Below are 26,759 nucleotides of genomic sequence, written 5' to 3'. Positions count from 1 at the left end.
ACTACAACCGCGAGCTAGAGTGTAGCACTATGATTATGTTTTGTGAGTTATTTCCTGTAAGAAGAAAGTATCCAAAAAATATCTCGATAACAGGAGTAGCTAATGGTAGATAATAGATTGGATCTGATATCATATCATCTCTAGTATGTACTCTTGTTATCCTAAAATATGACACTGAGCGGTTTTGGACAAAGGGTTTTTGTATAACGGACTGAGATTTCAACGAATATCGAAAAAGTAGGCTAAGGGTAGGTCGGTTGTAACTCAAAGTATGGAACTATGACACAATACTCATAAGCTAGCTTTGAAGAGCTCGTGTAAGCTAGCACTCCGTTACTTCGTTGAGTTGATCGCTCAGCTTTTGCAACAACTCTAGCAAAATGGAAACTGTTTTGTTCTATCACAACTCTTACAAAATAATATTCATCTACCAACAAGTAGTTTAAAGTGTTGTAAATATTATTCAAATCTAAATTGCAAACCACGTTTATGTGTAAGCGGTTTACATCAACAACATAATTTATAAAAAGTATGAGTACCTGGTAACATAAAATGTTTGTTAACGTTTTGAAAATGAAAGTAGAAGAATAAATCCAATCAATCGTTAATGCTAAGTTGATGCTCGTAGTCAACTGCATTTTACAGTTAAACTCTCGGTTACCACTGTTCCTCTTTATTACATTACACTTTCCTGCTGCTGTTGTTGCTGCTGCTGTTGCTGTTGTTGGTGTTGTTGTTGTTCTAGCATTGGATTGCACATGCCAATCATATGTTGACCCATCCCTACGTTAGGAGCGCCTAAGCTAACCATGTTCGGACCATTGTTAGACGGTGTTGGGAAGTGGTGCGATGGGATTGATTGCTGCTGGATTCCAGGATGTTGAAGGTGCATAGGATTCGGTTGCTGTGTTGGACGATGATGAGTTGAACCCGGTGGTGTACCTGGATGGCCGGTCGGTGTGGAAGGACACGAGATTGTTGGATTGTCCTGGTTGCAAAAGTATGAGTTCTGCATCGAGTAAAGCCGATCAATCGGGTTAACCATTGGGCCGATAGGCTCATGGGATGCTGTGGGACCTCCGTTACCGGTTCCACCGTTCGGAAGGGAGCCTCCGTTCATGGACGAAGCCAACTGTTGCAGTGAAACTCCATAGTCCATGCTGGTTCCATTGGAGGGTAGCATCGTTGTCGAGTCGAGTGCCATGTTTTCCGTCTTAATGCTAGTGTTTGCATGATGTTCTAGTTGGGGGAGTCGATGAAAAAATGTAATAGAAATTGATGAAAAACCAATGGTTAGGGTTGGTTAAGGTACAAACTTGGTACTTTGGAAGAAGAGCTATTTTGTAATGTTGCGGGTAATGTTGGTGTAAACTCTTTTACACACATCCACATAACAGTTTTGCTACATCCCGTAGTCAAGTCCCTAGTCCTATAACTGTTGCATCAAATTGTGTTTTAAGAACTTTTTTTTTTTTTTTTTTTTTCGTTAGAACGGCCTGGCCGTATCGACTTATTTTACCACGTAGCCGGATAGTCAGTCCTTGCTACGGGGGATTGGCCCGGATGGGATTTTGGTCCGGTCCGTTCGTGTGAAGACCGGCTCCGCTACCATCACGCCACCGGGCCGCCAGTTTTAAGAACTTTACCTTGTTTACAACGATGTTGGTGTAACAGTGTAATGAAAAAAACGTTGTTTAATTTTAGCGTCTGAAAATTGATGTCACTGTGTGGTAGCTTCATGTATACCGTATCAACCTACGATTACAAGCCGGCTTAGCAGACTTATGCTTTGCCTACTTTTTAATTACTTTAATAGTTACCACGATCTTCATATAATACACGTACACGAAAGTGCCACAATTCCAGTTGGAATTTTTTCCTCAAACAAAGCTCCTATGATCCCATTTCATCCCAATAGTACGAAAACTGAATTCAAATGGTATAAAACTTTGTAGCCGTTCTAGAAATGACCCAGAACGACGGGTTAGGGTCATTATTTTCATTTGGTCATCTGCAGAACTCAGAAGAAGCAAAAACATGTTTTGTTTTGTATTTATTTTTCATATTTGTTTAAAAAATATATGATATATAATATATCATTTTATCACAAATTAAAATCAGTCTAAAATCCATGATGTGCAAATTTGACTAGATTTTGTCCGAATTTAATGCACTACAAAACATTACGTAAACGACCAAAAATAGTCCCATCAGTTGTTACTGGCACTAAACGCTCTCTTTAACAATGGTATGCTGGATGTATTTAAAACATGCTGGACACTTTAGTCACAGCTTACATAAATACAGCTTTGTAACACAGAGCAGTTTTGCGTATGAAATGTCATATGTTGGAATGTAATGGATAAATAATATAAAAACGTTGTAGACTCCATATCAAATTTCAAACACTAATCATAGAAATGAACATTGCACGATTTTAAATATTTCCACAATATCAGCAGAATATACTTGTCTACAAACATATGAAATATCCTTTTCAAACCCGCGCTTCATGGAGCTTATGTGTTCTTGTATACCAAATTATTCGTGTTATGAATTGCTAGAAGAAACTCGTAGATTAATAATTTTATTTATAGAATCATTTTGCTATCTTTCATTAACCCCACTTTGTTCCGGAAATCATCCTGGGCGATCTATTTTTGGGACAACCTGTTGTTTATAGGTAACCCGCTGATGCATTTCCGACGAAGGCCGTGCAGAAATTGTACGATTTATTCAATTTACGTCCAACGGGCCAACCACAAGGCATAGTATCACTATTTGTACGAAAGACACCATGGCTAAGGCAATGGCTCGTAATGCCCACACGTGACTTCTTACAAAGATGGTTCGTAATGTCATGGGATCAACGAGAATTGTGATGGTGTAAAATTATATCACATCCGAAAAAGATGCGCCACCGGGAAACATTCCCGTTCGGTCGGGAAGGTGAACATTTTGCTGCAGATTATCGATGGTGCTGGGCTATTCCGTGTGCGTTATGCGATTTGAGCTATAGCACATGAGCACACAAATGGCAGGGAATGTACCATATCTTCCAGGTTTTATGTGCCTTTCGGTACGGTACAGCAAGTCGTGAAGCTTGCTTCCATTGGTGTCAAACGATACGATCAGCTTTAAAGTTTCTTCCATCCTGTTTAGACCGAGAGCGAGAGACGCCGGTGTGAGAAAATCCTGTGCAACTTAATAAATCACAACATCATCCCCGCCGGTTACCCGTTACTGACACTCGGGCACAAAGGGGAGCCACATTTCAGGCAAAAATCCTTCGGACTTAAGCTCGTTTATGATGGAGTAAGCTCCGAACCGATGGCAAACCACGGAACCGGGACTGCGTGAAGGGATGAACACGAACCAAACGAATAATGTTGTAGGATTTTCTTCAAACGATGGCTCCTTTTGCAAACGATGAATCTTCGTCCGTTTCGGCATTCGGTTAGCGTTTTCCCAACTACGGTTTAATCGCAGAAGAACCCGGCAGAACAGCCGGGACGCAAGGTGTTTGTCTGTGGCTTTGTGTGCTTGTGTGCCTGGGTGTATTCTCGTGTGCGCAAAGAAACGCGGCATGAATTCCTTGCTAATACCATCGGTAAATAGCGTCACAGGGCGCTCCGCTCTGTGTGTGTCTGACTGTGGACTATCTTTTCCATTCTTTACTGTCTTCAAAGCTCCTTCAAGGATGTGTATACGCGCTGGAATATGGCGGTAGAAACAGAATCGGAAGACGGCCATGCTGGCCGAAGAAAACTCCACACCATTCGGAAAATCGGGTTTTTCCAACACACAAACCAACCGTATCGTCCTTTGCGGGAACCCCATTGAGAAAAGGGACGAACCTTTTTTTCCATTCCATGGCCGGGATGAGGAATTTTTCTTTTGCCAGACCGGCATGTTCCAACGGCCATTCGTGTTTGACTACCTAGAGATGCAGGGAAAGGGCAGCAAGGCAGCAGTGGGAGACGAACAACTTTTCCAACAAAAAAAAGAGTAAAAACCCCATGAAACAAGGGAAACGTTGCCACCCATGTTGCATGGCAGCAGTTAGTAGCCAAATCCTACGGGAAGCACATCTGATGTCTGCTCTTGGTGTTTTTGTTTGAACGAAGGCAGCGGGTTGGGGTGTTCGTTTTTCTGGTATGGAAGCATTTTCCCTTCCAACTTACAGCACGCTGGGCAATGATTGAAGATAGGTGAGGCAGTTTTATTGATTTTTTATGCTTGTCTTTGTCGGTGTATTCGGCGGGATTTTAGGTTGGCGTTGGAGCACAGGTGGACTACCATTAAACCTGTGCAGAAAGCATTGCTAAATGTTTAAAATAACTTTAAAAAGTATTCAAAAACTGCAAAGTTTTCCTATATTTTTATAAATTAAGATATAAATTCAATATGTTATCTCAATCGCTAAATCCAAACAAATATGTTCTCAACGATTATGAACCGTAACAAAAATATGCCCGTTGATTGTAAATAATAGTTCAATAACTTAATCAAAAATTAAAATAATGTAAAATAATATAGGATTCAAAACAACACACACTTGAACTCTGCTATTTGCAGTCGTAATGTTGCAAATTTGTAATAATGTCGATGATTCTTTCGAAATTTCGTTCCCTTCATCCTCATTTCAAAATCGAAATTCACCAAAAAAATATATGAATGCAATACTAAAGATCGACATTTCCAAACAATTTCCGGGCACGTAAATTATTCACCTTAAGGTGTCGATTAAGGGTGTTAAAAGTTGCAAACTTTTCTTCTCTGTTTTTTCTCTCACTCTATGATATCAGAGACAATATACTATGCTTTGTTTTATTATGCAAAGCAGATGCAAAGGCAAAATGCAGAAGCAAACCCTAAAATACAAGAAAAAAACAACTTGAAACCGTTTGAAAGTAAGGAAAAGTTTTCCACCATTCCTATTTAGTTTTTTGTTGTTGTGTAAGTCGATTTTGTTTTGTTTTTTGAATGGCTGTGTTGTTCATTGTATGTTTGGATCCAGTAAAGAGAAAAGGCTTCTATCGGCGTTGCCCGACAAGATCGTTTGTTGAAAGGAATCGGGACGGAAATGTCACGAATCGTACATCGCTTGTTTGCCCGTCAGTCTTCTTTCAGTACGGGAAAAGCAACGCGCGTTTGATCGGAAAATTCGCGAAGAAAAGAAGCAATGGCACTTGGAGAGAAAGATAGAAAGGCGGTTACAGTAGCGATGGAATGTTTTTCGAGCACAGAAAATTGTCTCCATGACGGCAAGGAACGTACAGACGTCCTTTCAACCGTGAAGAAGTTTGGTTTGGTTTTTCTTATTTATTACTTCTTGGTCGTTTTTGTGTCATATAAAAAAGAATCCACTGCCCTTGTTGTTGAAAAAGTTTCGAATCATTGCTTGACTAAGCAGACAAGGCGTGCAAGCCCGAACGGAGCATATTTTTGTGTTTGCAAACTCGAAAAAAGAAGCACACGCAAAAAGCCGTCTGACAAAGAATGTGACGAATTTCAGTTTTTCGTGACGCTGTTTGGTCGATCAAACAGTTTGGATCTGCTTAAACAAGAGTTTTGTTTTTTTAATGTAAAATTTATCATACTTAAAAAAATAAAAATATATCTATATAAATATATAAAAAATATATCTATCAAAGGTAAAAATGTATAACATAGCTGTAAACCAGCATACTTCCTCGCTGCTAGATAACGCATAAATACTAAAAGCAAATAAACCATTCGACCCACCGATCGGAAAACAAAATGTTTTGCTGAATGTTTATCCGCTACATAACTCTCATAATCCACCGGTATTTGCGATATTTACGACTGCATGGCATAGAACAACTCATGGTTGTTTAACTTTTTGTTCCGGGCGTGTGTGTGTTTAGCAAACGTTGCGTACCTTTGGGTGATTTGGGGATTTCACTCCGTTTTTCACTATTCCAAGTCGAGATGGGAAAAAAGTCAAGTGATCACAAGCGATAATCTGTGCTGCGAAGTAGATGAAATTTGTTTTTGCTTGATCACGTGGTAAGGGCTTTGATTTACTCCTTGGATTAGGGTTTTGGTTTGAAAACCACACGAAATAGACAAAAACACAGCGAAAATTCTGCAGCGGTTTAACAAGCAGTGGAGAATTTGTGGAAATTACACTGCAGTATAGTGGTGGTAGCTAGTAAGGCACCTAGAGTGCATATAAAAAGTGAAATATTTATGAAGGTAGTTTTATACAGTGACAAATAAGGGTTGAATCTGTAATGTAAGTGTTGCAGTAGAATGTACCACAACACAATCCCATATCAAGTAGTCTTTCTTGAGCAGCACACACATATAGTTGTAAGAGTATAGAGAGCAGTAAACCACATAAGCTACTCACACAACAAGTGATGACAAGGAGGTTGAAAAAATCGTTGTGATTTTTTGTTGAAAGTTACGCATGCATCATGGCGATTCCAGTATCAGGAAGTACAGATCATTCGTTTCAACAGGCTATTTTGCAAATCTAAATAATCAGCAGTAGCTGTTGGATGGGATGTGGCAGCAATTGGCCAACATGAGGGTTCGGAACACGTCACACAACGAGCTGATATTGGATTCACTCGCTACCAACATCACGGAGTTCGTGTACGATCCTGAATAAGGTCCTTCTATCAATTCTTGGTGTTCGAGGTATGCGGATCTTTTCGAGAAGTATGCAGCCAACTTGGACGACACGGCAAAAGTATGGCTTTTACTACGGAAGCTTAACCCAGCGGCGCACGAGCGATATACATCATTCATATTGCCAAAGTTCTCGAAAGAGTTTAATTTCGAGGAAACGGTTACCAAACGTAGAACCTTGAGACACCTAATGTAATCACTTTGTAGTAGATAGTGGAGGAGTGCACAAGTCTCATCAATTTGGACAACGTACGAATTGGTTGCCAGTCTAACTCTACTCAACCAACCTTAGCTTCGCAAGTCGATCGTTCGGTTAAACATGGTGTCCGCCACAACTGGATAAATGGGAATAAAACTGATACGCCGAGAACATCGTGTTGGTTTTGCGGAGGCATGCTCTTTCCTAACAAATGCCAGATGAAGAAGTTATAGAAACTGTCCTAATATACTACAGATCTACACCATGTCGAAGTGCACCTAAAGGAAAATCATCTTCTTCGTCCACCATCACAGCTTAATAAGGATAATGAGAACCCTCAAAATCTCAAATACAAAAATAAGCATGGTACGAAATCAAAGCATTTTGTCAGAGGTGATAAGCTGTACGTGCAAGTGCATCAAGGTAACTCTTGGAGTTTGATCGCAGGAGAAGTTGTCGAATGCCTTGGAACCTTCATGTATAATATGTAGCTACCGGAAGGTGGACGGCTGTTCCGCGCACATAGTAATCAATTACGAAAAGAATTGATGACTATTCAGTTACCGATCAGGCAGGGAATGCAGTTCTTCTTGAAGTCCTGCTCGATGCATGGGGACTGCCATATTCAGAGAACACCGGGTCAGAATCCGTCTTAACAGAACCAGAAGGCTTGGTGAATCTGAGACACGAGTTCCTATAAGTTGTAAGACAACGTCGTGCACTAGATCGCTCACACATTCAGAGGAAAGAGTACATAGTGCAATAAAGCACGTAAGCAAGTTATACAACAGTAAGCTTCAATGAGAATGTTCAAAATGTTAGGCTGATTATGTTTAAAACCCAACAATTTTACACAAACGCGTTTATCTAGTTTTGAAGAATGGAGCATAGTGGAGATAGCGAATGGCTCTCAGACAGACACTTCTTCAGGTCGCTGTTACCAAACTTACCCGGCACTGTTACCGACACATGGAAAGATAATAATGTTGTATCTACTACTCATCTACTCAAGGTAAAACTTGTCAGCTTTTCCAGCAATCAAATTAAATGACAACCGACGTTTAATTTTTAACTTCTTAGACCTTTTGGACCATGCTTATGATGTTTTTTTCATAACTAAGACCGTACTGCGCATGGTGTAGTGGCATATCAACATATTTTTTATCAATCTCATTAAACCGTTTAATGTCTCATACAATATTCTACGATTTGTTACGTTGTAAATGCATCATTTTAATCACCAAGAGTGTATTGCATGTTTGTTGAAGATTTCTTCACGCAAAGTTTATAGTATAAACCTTAGTTTATAAACTTTATACACGGAAATTTCAGTTACTAAATGTATGAATCTGTCAAAATTGAGTGTCATAGGTATATACTAAAACAGCAATGTTGAAATCTAAAATGCATGTGCTGAACAAATACCTGAAGTGAAAGTTGTATGATATTACCTATTCAGACTTTTTATTTTTCAATAGTGACAAGTACAACCTACAATACGAGTAGCGTAAAAAAGTATGGCGTACTGTCTGAATGTGGTGGGTGGATTTTTCGCATTAAAGGATAAATGCTTTTACTTTCCACGCATCCACGCGTCCCAGCATGGTAGGATACACATTTTTACGACCATACATTCTTTTTTTTTGTCTCCCGACACCGTTCATGTTTGTGTACGGTCGTTTGTTGTGACACTGTTTACGTTAAACCACTAACACCCTTCTCCAAAGCCATAGTTGAATGCATGCGGAGCAAAAGTTGCCCATAGAGTTATTTTATTTGTCCATTTTTTTGCTGTTTTATTTATATCTCCACTGGCACTCCCCGGTGGTACCGTATCAGAATTGGCCGTTTTGGCCACCCACAAGGCTATAAGCGCACGTGTGAGGGAACAAGCGAGTTTTGAGACGGAACAAAAGTGAAAGTATTATGGTGATGGTGTGGATAAAGTTTTGTGAAAAAAGTCCCTCATACAACACAAAGTGAGGGGACACGCCTGAACAAAAACAAACTTAGTCGCTACCTGTTGTGGTTAAAACGGAAAACATAAGCCTCATGTGAGTGGATGTGTTTTGTTTACATTGTTTCCACACACTTCCCCACCCGCAAATCGTTATCGTCCAGTTGAAAAGTGCGGATGACAAAGTGCAGGTGATTGTGGTTGACAAATTTAGGAATAATTGTGTGCGGATAATGTGAAGGTTGGCAACTGTTTGGATTGCTTACCATTTGCAAAGGATTTCCCACCGAATCGTCCGCCCGGCGCCTGGGGATGATGATGAGGATGCTGCTGATTCAAATGATGGTGATGATGTAGGTGTTGGTTGGGAGTTGACATAGCCATGCGAAAGTAGTCGTCCTCGAGGTCCAGCTCTTCCTTCACGATCTTATATGGGTCGGATCCTCCAAGACCGAGTCGAGCAGCCGTTCCACCGTACGGACCTCCGTCGTTGTCCGTAACGGTTCCCTCGTTGTCACTGCAGCTATCGTGTAGATAATTGTTTGATCCTGAGCAGGGTACAATCACAATTAGACAAACAATTGGTTTGTATTTCGTTGATGTATTTGATCATGGCTTGCCGGAAAATGGTTTAGATAACTATTTATTCTCTTAATTCTTATAAGATAAGATGTGCCATCTTATAAGATTCGCGTAACTCGAATTCCCTTTATAATATCGTTTATATTTAGTATTCAATGATCGATTCTTCTTTTCGCGTTTCGAAGCATAGTAATAATTGATATTTTTTCGAAAATGATTTATTACAAAAATTAGTTTTTTACTAAAATTTATGTTTTTATATCAAAATGTATCGTATTTTTAGGAAAATTTCAAATTTAACAAATAGAAACTTAAATTTTAACATACAAAATTACACAAATTGTCAAAATTTTGGGATGCGCGTATCTCGAATTCGTGTAACTCGAGTGTCGCCTAACTCGAGAAAAGACTGTATTACATTTTTTATTTTATATCTTATTCACTTGCATGATCTGCTGTATTGAACTTGTACACTAAAGTTGTACTTATAATTCATTTTAGTTAATATTCACATAGGCCCTTCGATTTTATGTTAAAAATAGTAAAAGTGAATAATTAACGCTATAAAATACAACAAAAAAACAAAATTCACTTATACGAAGCAATAGAAATTGAGATCTTCTTTCGCTTAAAAATCATTCGATCATTCGATTCGATTTCGATTCGATTTCGATTCGATTTAACGAACCTAAGAGATATCTCATAACGGTCTCTTCATGGTGAATGCAGTTAAAGGAATAGTATAACCAGACTTGGTGTCAAAAATCCTCATCCTTTTCCGACACCTTATCGACGAACAATAGCACCCACAAAGCTAAGATGTAAAATACAAAGCCGCTGCAAAGTGCGGTACCGATAAGGGAAACGTTGGGAAAGGCATATTTGACACCCGTGAATTCCACCCCTGGTGTAGGTTGTTGTGGGCTCCGAGCTGTGTCACGATTGTATGATATTTATTTTTGGAAGCTCATTGAAAGCCACCCCTTCACCCAAGTCATCCCTCAAAAGGCAACCAAAGCTGCCATTGCAGCGGCCAAGTGTTGATCTGTACGTACGCTACGCTGGGAGAGAAAGTGTTAAACGTTGTGGGTGTCTGAAATATGTGCCGACTGTCGGAAGGTCTATTGTTGCTCACCCGGTGGCTTGTAGGTTTCGAAAGGACCGGGAAGGTAAAAATGCAAATGTGGTAAATAGAGCGAACCTGGCGCTAGAGGTACAAATTCCATACACGTTCTACCGACCCGACCTCCCCGGGAAAAGGAGGACCGGTTTGCTAGACATTCGGAAATTGACTTTCAACTCGTTGAAAACCGAAAGACTTGGGCAACAGCACCGGTGGAAGTGGAGATTCTTTGTACGGATGCGGCAAACCAACTAGAAGCTGTCGATGTGAAAAATTGACTCCTTCCGCACATTTTCCGGGTTGGAAACAAAATAATTCGTACTTACTCGAGTTTTCGTCTTTGATGCGAAGTGACAATTTTCCACCGACGGCACTCTCGTTATCAGACAGCTCTTCCTGAGAATCGTTCCCTTTACCGTTGTTGCCGTTGTGGTTTTTGTTGCTACCGGTGTTTCCACCGCCACCGCCGTGGTGTGATGATTTGCCACCTTCCTTGAGCTGTTTCTTTTGGATTTTCTTCATTTTGGCGCGTTGGTTTTGGAACCATACCTGGTAATGGGAAATGGTTGCAATGAATGAGATTATGTTTTTGATAGTTTGTAGTGAAGGTTTAACCTTTATACTGAAGATACGTTTGAAATTGAACAAAGGCTTATCTGCTTAAAGAGGCACGCAAGCGTGTCTCACACGATAATTTGATAGTTTATTAAACCTTGAAGAAATCTTCGTACGACCTAATTGATCTAAACTCTAGCGCTAGGTTTAATAAATTCACCCTTACCTGTACGATCCTTATACTAAGCCCGGTATCCTTTGCTAATCCTTCGCGAATTTTCCGACACGGTTTGGGCGATATGTCGAACGAAGCCTTGAAGGCACGGCGCTGCTGTGTCGTTAGAATAGTCCGAGGTCGTTTCGGACCCCGCCGACCGTCAATGCGCGTCTGGAACATGTCATCACAGCAGTAATCATCTGCGAGCAAAACAGACCGAAAAAATGAGAAAAGATCATTTTGCCATTAGTTCCATGCATTGCCCGACCGATTTGTGGCGGTATGGTGCCGCACACCCATCTTGCCATACTTACCGTAACTGTAACCCTGGAACATTTCCACCTCCTTCTCGTAGTCGGGCCGGCAGAACAGCTGACTCTGTTTGATGACGTACTGATCGCCCTTCTGTAGCCGTACGCCGCAAACGACGCAGATGAAGCACTTCAGATGGAACACATTATCCAGGGCGCGCATTACCAGCTCGTCGGCACCAATCTTCTCACCACATCCGAGGCATCTGTTCCGGCCGTACAGTCTGGGCAACCGGATAGGGATGGAAGGGGTAAAGATTTTTAGCTAAACGGTTTTAGATTATCATTGCAAAACTTTTGCTTCCGACAAGCAATACGCCAACAGGCAGGAAAAGTACCCGGGTGCCCTGGCGGCAATCTTCGAAGTCGTTGAATTTGGAACTTTTTGTCTTATCGTCGTGCTATCAATAGAAAGTATCATAACGATTGTAACGATGATTTGAATGCTTATAAAAGGGCAATTTGAATCAATGAACGAAACTGACGTAAGTGATCAAACTAGCCGTTAAATAGACGCTCATATCACTTTACACATGTTTGCTTATTGTTTGAAAACACGTCGAAAATAATGTATCTCATTATTGGCAGCAATTAATAGTTGTTATTTTATAGCAAACATTGCTGTTTTTTTTCTTGAAATCTGTTTAGGTGCATTATTTTTACAAAGTTTTCGCTGAAGGGAAGTGTCTTCATTCATTCTTCAAAAATTCAATAACTGTCTGTAGCAATACAATGTGACAATTTTATTCCACCTTCCGCTTGATAGATGTATGTTCATCGATTTTATTGCTGGCGACAGCCGATTACCCTTTTAGGTATGTCAGCATTTTACCGTCATTCCGCACATATAAATGCGTAAAAAAGAAAAAAAAATGAAACCAACTAGTCATGGTGCTATGACGAAAAGAACCGCCAAATAGTGTACCATCATCGTCTGTGTACCGGACAAAACAAGCTGGTTGAATGGAACATTTATCGTCTGCATGTTCGATGTTTCGGTGCCGCGATGCCATGGATTATGTTTTACGTCTTGTTAACGCTAGCCCTTTCCCTACCATTAACCACGTGTTCTGTCGATGGCTAACTATGGGTTTGTAAACTTGCCACGATTCGACGATCCTGGGACCACAGGACGTCGTGGGGATGATGCTGCGATGAATCAATCTCGCTGCATTGTAGGTCCACATACGCGCGCAAGAATTGACAAATTGCCCATAATTTATTTTACACCACATTGTGATTGTCATTAAAATTCAATCTATCATATCCACCAAACAATACGCAAACGCTCCCTTCTCTGTTTTTATTTCCCTTTTATGGGTGAGATTTCGGGCCGGGATCGTATGCGAGGGTTGCTTGCAAATGTATGGTAAAGGTACGTGCTCTATGAACCGTTGCGAGTTGCTAAAGGGGTACCTTCCGTGATTTTGTTAGAGGGATGTTACCGAGTCCTACAAGTTTGTGCCCTCAGCACAACATAAACGAACTCAAAAACTTGCTCAAAACTTGTCTGGGACAGTAACCGTTAAATAGGTATAGTAATTTATAAAATTATTATAAAATATACATAGAATTATGAAATACATAATGGACAAAGAGATAAAGTATTAACAAATAGAAATATAATTCTTTTAAACCAATGTTTAATATTAAATCATTATAATAAAGTGATTAGCAAAGATGTTCTGTGTTGTGTTACCAGCCTAATATGTTTTTATTTTTACTTTATTTAACAATATTTGTTGAAGGAGTAATAAAACAAATTGTTCAATATTCACATAAAAAAAATCTAGTGAGGTATATATTAATAATATTTATTTTTATTATTATTTTAATGCATACCATTGGCTCATAATGAATATCTTCAAATCAGTCCCACCAATTGCCTTACAGCATTAAAATTTTTGCACCAAATTTATCATTTAACGTACTTAGCAAATAAGTGCAACAAGTCTATCATCTTTATAAAAGATGTTCATAAAAGATGTGATTTAATGGCTTATAGCATTTGAAACTAGCAGATTATTATCGTTCTTATTATTATTGGGTGCTATAACATTGGGTGCTCCTTATTGTGATTTTAACCCATTTTCAAAGAATCTTATAATCTCTTCAATCAGACAACAAAAAGGACAAGCGTCCTTCACATACTTCACTCTGGTGTTACTGCACCACATTCAGCATTTCTTCTGGTAATTATGTTTTCCATTGCCGCTATGAGCTGCATGTTTATGTGTATGTACACATCCTCGACCTAAACAAACGTAGACCGATTTTATTACCGTTTGTAATAGGAATGATTTGATTTGCAAGTTTTACGATATTCATATGATACCCGTGTCGACCGAACTATCCATCTGATACCAGATTATTCGAACGAAACGATAAAGCGGTTAGATATCGTAAACTAACTAATAGGCTAAACTATACATTCGGCAAACTTATCATTGGATGCACATAGAATGTATTAATTGAAATGAAGTCTCACATTTATCCGTCTGTTAAGCTAACAAATACAAGGTAAAATATATGTATATATATCTCCGATAAGTCAAGAGGTTCTTTTAAGAATCCGATATTTCGTATTAACTTACTGACGCCATAACAAAAAGACACACTAGCTACGTTCAAATTCAACGATCCAACGACATCCACTCAGGATAACATGGTACCCCTAATACCGCATTCGCCCACAATAGTACACATGCGCGCGAATGGAAAATTCGACGGAAAATCCTCTCAGTCCCGAGGTACGCGGTAAAATGAAAGGAGAAATGGGTTGTGATCCTTCCGGTGGGTGAAACGTTCCGATAGACGTTTCATTCGGAAACGGAAAGACAATAATAAAATGGAGTGTATCGTTCGCGTCGTGTTTGCCTTTCTTCAGCGAGAAAACAAGCCGGCAAAACGAGTCAGTTTGATGGGGGGGCTGGTTGACTCATGTCTTTTTTGGCCTGGGGTTCGGAGTAGTGGCTGTGGCACAAGGATTCTCGCTTGGAAAGATTCATTCGCGAGGCAAAATGTGGTGTGAGCCGGTGACTGGAGGTTGTAAACGATGTCTACATGACTTCACCCGAAATGTTGTCGCTCTCGAACTCAACCGCCATGTTCACCGGCAGGGAGCAAAGATTAAAGAATCAAACCCCACTCCTAGTCCGGGTCCCGGTAAGGATGAACTTTCTGGCGGCGCTGCTGATGGCACGGTCGAGAAGCAAGGAAGGAAGCGAAACAAGTATAACAATAAAATCTTCAAATTTATTTGTTTGTTCTATCTTGAAGAGCCATCTTTTGTGCCGGGACGCCGGGTACGGTGCGATACCGGTTCGGTGTCGTTTGGTTCCGGCTGGCCGATTACCTTACTCGTCTGTAAATATGCTTTGTGCAAAATGCTGGCATGTATCGAGAATGAAGACATTTTTATGTGCGCTCCAGTTGGAACAAGGGACGTCTGAATGATGCGGTATTTGGTGGTGGTGCAAAGAAAATAAAACCTCTTCTATCGTTCGAGCAATCGTTAAAAGAGAGCAAAAAAATAATCATTACGACGCGTGATGGATGAAATTGGAGGAATTACGAGGAAATACTAAGCCAGGCGTGGGCAAAATGGCGCCGTATTTTTCGCCATCGACAGTGCAAACGCCATTCATTCATCAGAACGATGGAAGTGTATTTTGTGCGCTTCCCGGAATGAGTGTGATGTCCCGCAATGCAAATCGTTGACATTCTGATTGAAAGGTTGTTCTGAGGTTCACGCAAACAAACCGTTCCAAGCATCAACGGCAATTGATCGTCGACGGAAATATTCAATACACTTCGCAATCAGTGCTCCATTTCGATTAATTAGAATTTTCTCATAGACCGTGATTTATTAATCCAGACTAAATGTTTTGCATTTCGATCTCTCTCTCTCTCCCGCACTTTGTTTGTTTGATTGTATCTAGGACTCTTTAGTGTTTAGTCAACAATGTCAAACGTGCAAACTAAACCACGTACAAAAGCATAAATTTTACTCAATTTCGGGAAAAAAATGGTAGCAAGTTGCTAATTTAAAGTATTGCTCATTGCATAACAAAAATATTGTTAAAAAGTAATCCATTCGCTGTTTGCCATTTAGAAAAGATTCTAAGATTCGTTAAAACGACTTGAACGACATGGGACCTAGCGTTAAAATGTAGCAAAACATTGCTCCAAGCAAGATTTATCACAAGTCCAATCGTAGTGCGGGCATCTAACCAAGATGACATGCGAATCCAAGCAAGTGGCACGCTATTCGATGTAAGCGGCTTGAGATTCGAACGTAGGTGGAAACAGGAGTAACTCAACCAATGTTTTGCTTGCAGGTTGTAACAGCTCACAATACAAAAAACCGAGCTGGTCCCACCTGGATGGTACTCGTCTTTGGAAATAGAACATTCGGAAAGGAAATGTGTATCACATCTTACTTTTCTGATATATGGCGCATATGTGGAACTAGACCCCCACTCAGTATTTGCTTCAAACTAATTTACGATGTCAATGTAAGCATTCGATCCTTCTGAAATCAACTCATTATTTGTATTCGTTTTGTACGATGATTATTGTTCACATAGAGTTGCGTTAGAATATCCGTAAGTGACACATTTAATAAGCATTTCAAACTATTCAAACAGGAACGTTGTAACATTCAAATACGCCACAGCATTTAAAGTATTATTGGTGGGTATCACGATTGCCTCATGTTTCTATTTTTGTGCAAAATAGGATGAACGATGTTTAATAAGCTTGCAAACTGTCCAGCAGAACAACCCACAAAACATCCTTTTCATCCATCCTCGGGGTAATACATGCAACGGATAGTAACATGCATAGTTTTCCCTTCTACGCGACAAGGATCGACGGTTCTATTTTGTGGTTAATTTTGTGTTGGTGTGTATCCGTAACACATGACACGGACAAAAACTGCGAGTTCTGCTCCCGGTTCCCTGGAGTTTGATGTGTCTGTTTGTGCGTGTATGTATGTACTAATCACAAACCCGAAACATGGTGGTTGTTAGATCGACAGCCAGAACATCGTTGCATCCCCATTCCCGGCCCCATACACTTACCGCTCGTAGTCGAAGCGACAGTACAGCTTCCCATCGCGCATAAAGCAGGAATGCATGAGGCGGATCGAGCAGGAGGTACACTGGAGGCATCGTTCGTGGTAGGTGATGTCGACCACCTTCATGATGTAGCGATCGCAGATCGGACCACAGCACTGCCCGCACAGGGACGTCCCCAGCAGCCCGGCCAGGTGCTCCGACTCACCTCCGTTCCCTTCGCCGTGCAACTCACCAGCACCACTTCCCGCCGTCATCACTGCGGCAAGCAACAGTCTCTGTCCTTCGGCCAGCGTAGGTGCCGTTACGCTGCCGCCGGTGGATGAATAGCCTTGCTGCGAGGACCGCGGTACCGATGGTTGGGTCGTAATTGGTGTTTTTGCGCTGCAGCTACTTTTGCTACCGTTCATTCCAGGACCGGGAGCAACCGTGTTGCTGTCGGCGGTCACATTGGCGTTGATGTTTGCACTGTTCGCACTGTTGGCGTTTTCGTTCGTCAGCGAACCGCCCGGATCCGGTTCCGGTTGGCCGGCACTGCACTTGGACTCGATGGGAACTGAAACAGATGAGAGATGAAGGGTTAGATGTGTGTTGTACTATTTTCCGATGTTGCTTGTGTACGTCAATAGAATTGGTTGTTTGCTGTATGAACGCGAACTCGGGGTGCCTATCAGTGCATAATCATATCCACGTGGGATCGATAACGGGATGGGAACGAAGAGAGGGGCTGTGAAAAGCGGCGGCTGAAGGCGGGAAAATGTTATTTGCTCCGTGTAAATAGAATGGAAAAAGAGGCTAAGCAAGCAGTCAACCAAAGTAAACATAGATATCGAAAGGTCGCGACAGCGAAGGTGGCTGTGTTTTGCACCCGCTTCATTTCAAACTGTTTCTGTGTGTTGGTGTGTGTTTCATACCAACAAGTTTTGGCTACCCCACGGGAACGGGAAACGGGGTCGGGGAACGGGAAATCTGGGTTATTTTGTCATTTTTTTACTTTTGTTTGTCCGACATTGCACACAACGCGTGGTATAACTTCTGATGGAACAGATTGTTTTTATCGCAAGACATAGGTCCAAGGTGAAAGATTTGGAGGCCAAAATGTACCAAAACGAAAAATTATTTTAATTGACTGTATTATATTTGGGGCTGCCCGGTGGTATGATGGTAGCGGCACCGGTCTTCACACGAACGGACCGGATCAAAATCCCATCCAATCTCTCGTACGCAGGAGTGACGATCCAGCTACGGGTAAATAAAGTCACAGAAAGCCAAAATTGGCAGCCCTAGGCCTCCTTGAGGTTGTTGTGTCAATAAAGAATGTTTAGGTTTAGATTTGCTTCGAAAGCACTTAAAAATATGTTATGATTGTATTTCTGCCTTAATTAATGGCAGATACGTATGTTATGAGAGATAGTATTATAGCTGAACTGTACGTGAATTATAGTGAGTGAATTGCTAGAGTAGTCAAATAAACAGTGGTAAACGATCAGTGTCTTAGAAACACAATAATAAAAAAACTAACAACATTGTATGTAAGCTAAGGATCGGTAGTTACAAACATTAGACAAGAATCGGTATAGATTGAGGATATATACTGATTTATATATAATAGAACAGAATAATTTTAGTTACAAAAGTAAGTCACATAAATTCACATAAGATTGATATGTTTAACCACAAGTAACAACAGCATGACAGTTGAAGGGAATTCATCTAATAAAAAAAAAACATTATAACAAACAGATAGATTTTTGTAAGATAAAACCTATTTCTTGGATAACTGAATGCAAATTTCCTCTAATTAATCTAAAATTTTGCAACCAGATTTGAAACCAGAAATGCCTGAAATCAAAGAAGTAACCTTACAGTGAAAGTCACTCCGGTTTTGTCCCACTATGCGGTGAAACAACGCCGTAGGAGTATTATGTAAATTTTATCAAATTATTCGAATCTTGTGCTCGAGTCGTTGTCGTTCGTGTCGTTCGTGTAGTGCTCTCCCAGTGGGGTTGGTAGTTTTGTTGCCCGAAATCGATCCCTTTTGTCCCTCCGAACCGAAGAAGCTCGTATCCCTGATGTGCGCGACCGTGTTATGCTGAGCTGGGTCTGAAAGACGACCGTAGTAATCAGTGCTAAGGCAAAAATTTAATTTTAATCAAAAACCCTGCCTTGGCCCCCATCGCGAACATCAAACGATTCGACCGTTTGAACCGGGCCCTTTCTGGGCTGGATGCTGCACATTTACACGTTCGTTGCACCTGGCGACGATATTATGCGATCCCGATCCCCCTTTGCAATGTCCTTTGCCGGTGAGTTGACCAACGGTGGCTTTCTCGTGCCGAACGAGAACGGTCGTATCGGTCGTTATGGTTGCGTTTAACATTTCCCGCTCCAACTCCCACTCCACCAGCTTTCGACCCCACTAGGATGAAGTTATTTGTTTTAAAATTGCACTTTTCACCGTAACCGTACACACGGAGTGCGTGTACGCATCCTGGCAGCCCGGCGAATGAAATGGCACATTCCGTGTGCCAGCAAGTGTTTGTGTTCGGGGTTTGCATTTTATTGACATTACAATGTTGCTCAAGTGATGTTATGAAAATTTCCTGTGATCCTATCCGATGCAAGCTGCAAGTGCATATCGAAGCTAAAAGGGATTGCTACCGTGCCGTCCTGCAGGCAAGTTGCCGCACGTGCACTCACTGTGCAATTGACTGTAATTTAAGTGATACTGTGGTTGAGTGGTAAAACATGATACCAGGCAGAATGGCATGATGTGGCCTGCCACTGGACGATGATCAGCCATTTTGCAGCTGCAGCGGAAATGCATTACACAGAAACATACTTCAAACGGCTACACATGTAAAGTGGTGGCATTTAAAGAGTTGGAGTTGCATTGTGTCACATTCGATGTTTCTTTATGGCACAAAGTGTAAGAATTTGCATAACATATTGAATGATTTAACCTCGCATAAAATCTTATTTACGTGCAAGGACGAGCAATAAGCAAATGAAACATATCGCTTAATTAAACTGCTACTAAATGTAAACATAGCTTTTCTAATCAAATATGCGTAAATTATCGGCAAATCATACAAATATAATAATTGGGTTGCAGGATGTGCGTGAGTGTTTTCAACATTTTCTTTTCAATAAACTAGTCCAAGTAGAACCACATTCCCCGGGCTGACTACACGAGTTTTTAAGTAGCCATATATCAAACTAATATGATCAAATCGTATTAAATGTTGTGGTTAGTGATTGCCAGAATGGATTCCTCACTCAGAATGGATTTTCTGACGATTTGTTGCATCTGTCATCAACCTTTTAGTAGTGCAACTTAAAGTGATACAGTAGTATTCGACAAGATCAACATCAATATACAGCTTAAACTATTCAGGATAGGCTTAAGGATAGAAAGGATCCTTTGCTAATGAAGAGGATGACTCGCACCTACCATGTCGGAGCCATTCATTAACGCCATTCGATTCTGTTCGGGTCCTCCCGTAGGTACAAGTACCAGCTGTTCCCAGGTCCTCGCGTAGAAACAAGTAGCTTCAGTAGTATTAGTGAGTTCCACCCGTGGGTCGTATCAGAATCAGCTCTAAGTAGGTTGAGTAGCTCTAGTGGGCATGTAAAACGTATAAGTGACTCTGAGCCGCGGACCCAGTTAGCCAGTCAGCCAGGCGTCGTTTATGCTTTGTTCGATCTATTTGGAATGGATTCAATCCACTGTATTAGCTCGCACCTACGGGTCGCTATCGATTCCGAATTTCGAACGCGCCCCTGACTCCGAGCGATTCGTGAAATGAATCGTATGACACTCGACACTTTTTGTGAGTTCTTCTGGCGTTTCAGTGCAACTTAGGCTCAGTGCAATTATTCTCATACTTCTTCAGCAATATATGATCCCTTCAATCCAGCTGTGATCCCTTAGAGTATCTGCTGCCTGCATGTAGACAATCTGAAGATATTTCTGCCTATCAAAATTGCAACTGACTGTGATATTCTTGACAAATAACCTGCGATAACCTTTGCGATTGGTTAAATAACTTTGGCCTCTCTATTGACTTATGTTGCGCGTACGAGTAACCTTAGAACATACATTCCGATAGCTTATAATTACCCTCTCTGTTAGATAAGCTGTTAATCGCGTAACAGAGATCCGCGTTCTTAGAAGTATTCTAGATAATAAGTTAACGTTTATTGTTATCTGCAAATTGACACATCGACAGCATAGACACACTTTAAAAATTTGACGGAACATTTGTAAGTAGTCACAGGACTTCACTGGACCTTTGTGTTAGTGCGTTATATGTTAGTGCGGTAGTTCCAACAGCGTCCTTTGATGTGCGTCCTAGTCCGAGCTGCGGCATCAGAAACATTTTTGAGACAATCATCAACACTTCTTTCTTTTGTTGTATCAGAATAAGATATGTCGAACTGTCATGAATCAGTGACACCGGGATACTGAACTGAGACAAATGATAAGCTCTAATTCCGTCAACAGCAGGACACAAAACGAACAAATGTTACGGTTCATTTTCCTGTGCTGGTTCGCATTAAATCGAAAGCTAAACTTAAAAAGAAGACATACCGGGTTGGCGTGCCTTGACGATGTTATGATCGGATTTGACTGATGCCTAAGCAGCTCAAGACACCTGTGCTCCCAACACTTCACTCCCTTCCGAAATGTCTAATTTCGCCCATTTTCACGAACCCACGTTTTACGGTGTCCGTTTGATGGATTTATCCGATTAGCCGTCACACGTTTAGCACCCTTTTGGTTCAGAGGGTTCAGAGGCACCGGCATTGACAGTGCCGGCACTAATCGATCATAAACAATTACGCCTCCTGCGCGACAATACCGAGACCTGATGGATTTGATTTTACGAAGGGAAACAATAGTGAATTGATAGTAAAACAATGATCTGTTTCAGTGCAGTTCCGAACAATTCTGATCGTCCTTGGTTGGTTGTGTTGCGTGTGTAATTCTGTGCCGCAAATAAATGTTGTGTGCGCAACCCTATCTGAAAAGTGAACTAAAAACTTAGCGAAAGCATATTGATCGAACCACGAATGCAGTGACGCAACAACTCCTGTTCTTCTCATTCGTTTTTGCCTCCATCTCGCAGAGAATGCCATCTTCAGCGTCTAAAGAATCCTAATTATGCATGCACATACCAGTGACCATTTTTATGCTAATCGCATCAGCGTAACAAAAGACATGCACCAGACAGGGAGCGGGACCACGGCACAGCGATGAGGTATTATTTTGCCCTTTATCATAGGACACCCTGCCCGGGGAAAAGCTGACGGAAAGACAGGCAACATATTCCGGGTTCCGTCCCGTCGCTTCCCGCGCTTTACACGTCTAATGGTTCACGACCGTACACAGTACGTCGCGTGGAAAACCCGAGGGCCTTCGTATGTTTGCTGTCGAACAAGGAAAAAGTGGCACGCTGTGAATCCGGCTGAAACCGCGACCACCGAGGGTGGGCTTATATGTTTTGTTCCGCTTGTCGCTTGCTTGGCTTACCTCCTGACAGCCAGTTCAAGAATCGTCCGCAACCGTAGCAGAGGAGCAAAGATGGTACAATATTAAAGCTAACCGGAAATCGATGCACTTGCTGCGCGAGTGGTAACAGCTGAAGCACGAGGGAACTTTTTTTTTTGTTTTTCTTTTTAAAAAGACTCACTAAGGACGAGGGTTCGCTGCGCTGCGTGTAGTAAGTTTTTTTTTGCGAAACTAATCTCACCGTAGGTGGTGGCTTAGATTACGGAACAGTCAAAGCCTAAACAAACGAGTAGGAGCGGAGAAGAAGATAACAATTGTATGTTATATGTCTATCTGGGCTAAATTTGTTTGACGTTGTACTACACTTCGACCGAGCACAAAGTATTATCGGTAGTACTGTGAGCAATAGTTCACTTGAGTAAGCTGGGTAAATGACTTACTTATCGAGGAGTTAGACTACGAGCTTCTTCTCACACGAGCTACCGACGAGCAAGCTCAAGAACGTAAACCCTTTTCGTTATTCATTTGCTATTACTTTAGCGCTTGTCACCAATTGATCACTCTTACTCTTTATCGATGTTTCAAATGACAATATTCCAGCTGTTAATCCTTTTTTCTTGATTTTGCATACATTTCAGCATATATGAAAACCAGGTTGGGTATACCATGTTGCATCAAACTACGGACAGCGCCAAATTTCGGACATTCATCACGTTTTAGCTGAATATGTTCATACCCAAACTACCACCACTCTGAGCTGCCGTTTACTCTGGTACAGCTGCATCGGAGTACAACAAAATCGATTCTTGATATAATTATCAATGGGAAAAAAGAGGAGGGCTATTTGGATGGAGATAATTGTAAAAACGAGATAATTGTAGAAATAAAATGTGTGGTTTGTGAACCTTATTGACGAGGTTTGATGCTGTCCGAAATTTAAAAGAAAACGTTCATAGCGCCCTTGAACATAGACATCCATGAAATGATTATTAAATATTAGGTTTCGCAAAATTTTCTGGCGCTAACAACTGCCTTAGATGTCAGCCAAAATCTACGTAGCTAATTTTGGAATTTACAAAACATAGCTAAAAGTTCGTAATTAACAACAGAGTAAATGAACAACGACGAATTTGGACCGGTTGTTTTCACAACGTGCAGCAAAAAAGAAACAAAAATTGGAAGACGCGGGCGCCTGGAAACGTTCCGCGTCACCCATAATTTGAGTGACGAGGTACGGAACGTGTTAAGGACAATTAAATCGTAACTTTACAATACACACTGTCAAAAATCGATGCAATAGAGCCAACAATTGATGCTCGCTATCAAAAATTGTTGACTTAGTGGTAAAGATTCATACGCTACTGATAAAATTCTACGGCCACGGCATTCGATGCACTCTTATTAAAAATGTGCAAATGTGATCTTATTATGTTGAATAATTTCCAATTATAACCAATAAGTATAACAATTAATTCCTGTTTACATAAACTTTATATTTTGCTTTATATTGCCTTATATTTATTTAAAAAAAATAAAACTGACGTAATTTAATCTCCATTGATAATCACATTATTTGCAACAGGTGTTTCTTTTCCATAGTGTAAATTAAATTTATATCAATCTTTCGTACTATTGAATGTCACACACGTTATTTTTATAATTCCCGCCTTCATTTCATCCATCATTTGTTTGAACATGAGTGTTCCATGCTTTTATGTAGGAAAACAGAAACTTTTCCCAAAAACCCTTCATTACCCCTTTGGACGTTGGCCCCGGGTTGGTCAATATGTTTTTCCACACGTATCAATTAGTCGTACACAATGACAGGTACCGGGCAGAGAACCGGCGGTGGTCTAGCGTTGTGCTTCCCTTCCGAAGACCTTGAACCACCTTGTTTCCACCGACGACGTGTTTCGCGTCTCATTTCGCAGCTCATTCACTATTCATCGGTCGGTGTTAATTATGGAATTCGTTTTGTTTTCGACGGGACGGAAACTTTTCCTGCAGAGAGTTGGTTAGAATTTCGCTCGCCTTCCATCGTTCCTGTTGCAAGGTGGGGGTTGAAGCGGGAGTCGGGTGGAAAAAGGTCCGTTGTTTTCTTTTCTTCACTTTCCGAACCCGAATCGTTGGAAGGAAAAGCGGTTCATTCCCGTTTGGTAATCCGCGTCGGGTGGTAATTTGAATGCATGCAAAGGGCGCAATGTTAACACCTCGAACCATTCAAAGGGTGGTCGGGTTTTGTGCGTTACCGTTGAAATGTATCTCCTTTACTCAACACCTTTTGCTGTCCGACAAGCCATAGTCATAATTATGTCTCTTACGCTACGTGTACGCTACTTTGCAGCGTTGATCTTGAACACATGCACTCACGGTCGTATGCATTTAATTTTTGGTGTGATTTGTAAGTGTGCCACGAGAAAAGTTATACGATAGAAAAATAATCCTGACATGTGTAATTAATTTTGAAAAAAACCCCAAAATTGTCAAAACGATTTGCTAAAAGCTATTTAAACAATCTATTTAAACCATAAGCATATTTGATAAAAGTCAATAAATAATGGATAAATAATGGAATGTCAATGGATAAATTACGCATTATTAAAATATTGTGTTTTCACGTCATTCTCAGATTTATTGACTATTCTTTTATTTGTTTTTTTTCCACATTTTGCTACATCATTAGTAGATTGGTTATACTAGGGTTAACTATAACAACTTAAATCACCATGATCATTAACCAATTTTGAAGAATAAAATCATGAAAACATAATCAACCAATCTCATCGTGCACAAGAATACAGGAAAACAAAAAGAAATCGGTACATCCGACGTTGACGACGGCAACGATGACAGCGCGACCGACATGTGGCGCGCGACAGGAAGAAATACTTAAATAAACATTTCGCTCAACATTATGTAACATTTATTCCTATCAACACCTTCCACCGGCTGAATCGTCGGACCGTCGGGTGTTTCTGGGGGTGAGAAAAAGAGTTAAAAACCCATCCAACGATCATCACCGTCCCGACGTATTCAACGCGCTTAATGAGCCACGGCGGAGGGCTGCAGCAGCAGCGTCGTCTTTCGCAAAGTTATAAATCTTTCAGCTCCCGTCGGGGCTATTGGAACGATGGGCCGAAGAAGAAAGTTAGAGGGTGTACACAGCTCGGGATGGGTTTGTTTGCCAGTGCCACTCTTCGGGAGGTCTCCAGCAGCCGTAATGGAAGCCCGAGATACAGAACACAATAGAAAAAGTCACCAAGTGGCTCCGCGATTGGGTCACAGTTTCGGGGACACACTTCTTTTCCCCCATCTGCCATTCAGGATTGTTCCCAACGTCATCGATTTATGCTTTCACCAGATGCTTCCATCCGTTGGTACGGAAAGGTGACGTGTCGTGTTTCCCCGATGGTGCACAACGCAACCTCTAGCCAGAAGAAAGTCTCACTTTTACAAAACAGACAGCAAACGGCACCAATCGCCAAAATGCGACGGAGTTGAAGCCGAATTAGAAACGATTCCCTCAGACGTGACGACAAAATTAGTGAAATATGCTAAATAGCACACGCAAAACATTTCTGCTGACTGAGACATTGTACCCTTTGCCAACGCTTCGATTCATAGAGGCAGACAACAAACGATGAGCTTAATGTAATTAAATTATGATCTTTTGTATCCTGTGTAGCACAACATTATTCTGTTTTGAATACATTAAAACAATGAACACGTGTTTGGAGTAAGTTATTAACATGAAGCAAAGCATTAAAAAACTGTTTCACAAGATAATAATAATGCTACCAATTGTTATACAACGGTTTACAATATTTATTTCAGAACCAAACAAAATTATTAGGTATATTGTTAGATGGTCGTTCTCACAAGAATAAACAAAGAGAATGTTGTACAAGAAATGAAAACTTTTGAATCAAAACAAACAAAAACAAACAAATGTGTATAAATGAGAAAATGTTTTGAATTAAAGTGCAGTCAACCCTCTCATAACAATTTTCTTCTAGTTATGCTTAATGTATCTTTTGAAGGGAGAATCTTTAGGTTCTCTTGGCTCATATGAATCTTTATTGAGGAGTCATTCAGATCAAGAATCGACTTTCATAAGATTCCTGTATAGAAATTTAGATTCATTGATTCAGAGTCATCTGAATTAGATTCACCCAACACTACTTTTATTGCGTTTTAGTGTGTCACTCGGTATACGAAAAAACTCGTTATGTGGAAGGTTCATTTCCACACAATTTGTATGAACCGTACCATTTTACCGTACCGGTACCGTATGAAGCATTTTGATTTTGTTAAACCTTTACAATATCTCTGGGATATTAAGGATTTATTATATAATCAATGTGTATAGTTGATTTCCTCTAAATACCGGCGGAACTTGTACAATTGCAAACAAATATGCTTTGAAACGACACACTAATGTCACATTTATGAATTGCTGTTTAACACATTTAACAAGTTGAGCTGTACAAAAAGACGAACAAACACGTTGTGCATAGAATTCACTTACAGTACGACAACTTTGGTTGCTGATCAATCAT

At 40.7% G+C, this 26,759-nt stretch overlaps 1 protein-coding gene across 1 annotated transcript; it reads right to left on the bottom strand.

Annotated features, from left to right (window-relative positions):
* Window positions 1-676: 676 nt before the first annotated feature.
* LOC128711927 (uncharacterized) lies at window positions 677-26,759 on the bottom strand. The gene is made up of 7 exons (XM_053806819.1): window positions 26,729-26,759; window positions 16,692-17,241; window positions 11,611-11,831; window positions 11,306-11,496; window positions 10,851-11,073; window positions 9,086-9,367; window positions 677-1,239 (listed from the first exon to the last, which is right to left on the bottom strand). Exons 1-7 carry the CDS (start codon window positions 26,757-26,759, stop codon window positions 677-679), a joined length of 2,061 nt encoding a protein of 686 aa, XP_053662794.1.

Source organism: Anopheles marshallii, chromosome 3, assembly GCF_943734725.1.
Source record: "Anopheles marshallii chromosome 3, idAnoMarsDA_429_01, whole genome shotgun sequence".
NCBI lineage: Eukaryota > Metazoa > Arthropoda > Insecta > Diptera > Culicidae > Anopheles > Anopheles marshallii.
Note: the sequence above shows the minus strand (reverse complement) of the source record. Positions and strands in the feature narration are given on the sequence as shown.

Coding starts and splice junctions, on each gene's coding strand:
- LOC128711927 (XM_053806819.1), bottom strand. CDS start 26,759: ATGATTGATCAGCAACCAAAGTTGTCGTACT. Junction 11,497..11,610: donor GTTCCAGGGTTACAGTTACG/GTAAGTATGGCA, acceptor TTTTGCTCGCAG/ATGATTACTGCTGTGATGAC. Junction 9,368..10,850: donor CATCAAAGACGAAAACTCGA/GTAAGTACGAAT, acceptor TACCCTGCTCAG/GATCAAACAATTATCTACAC.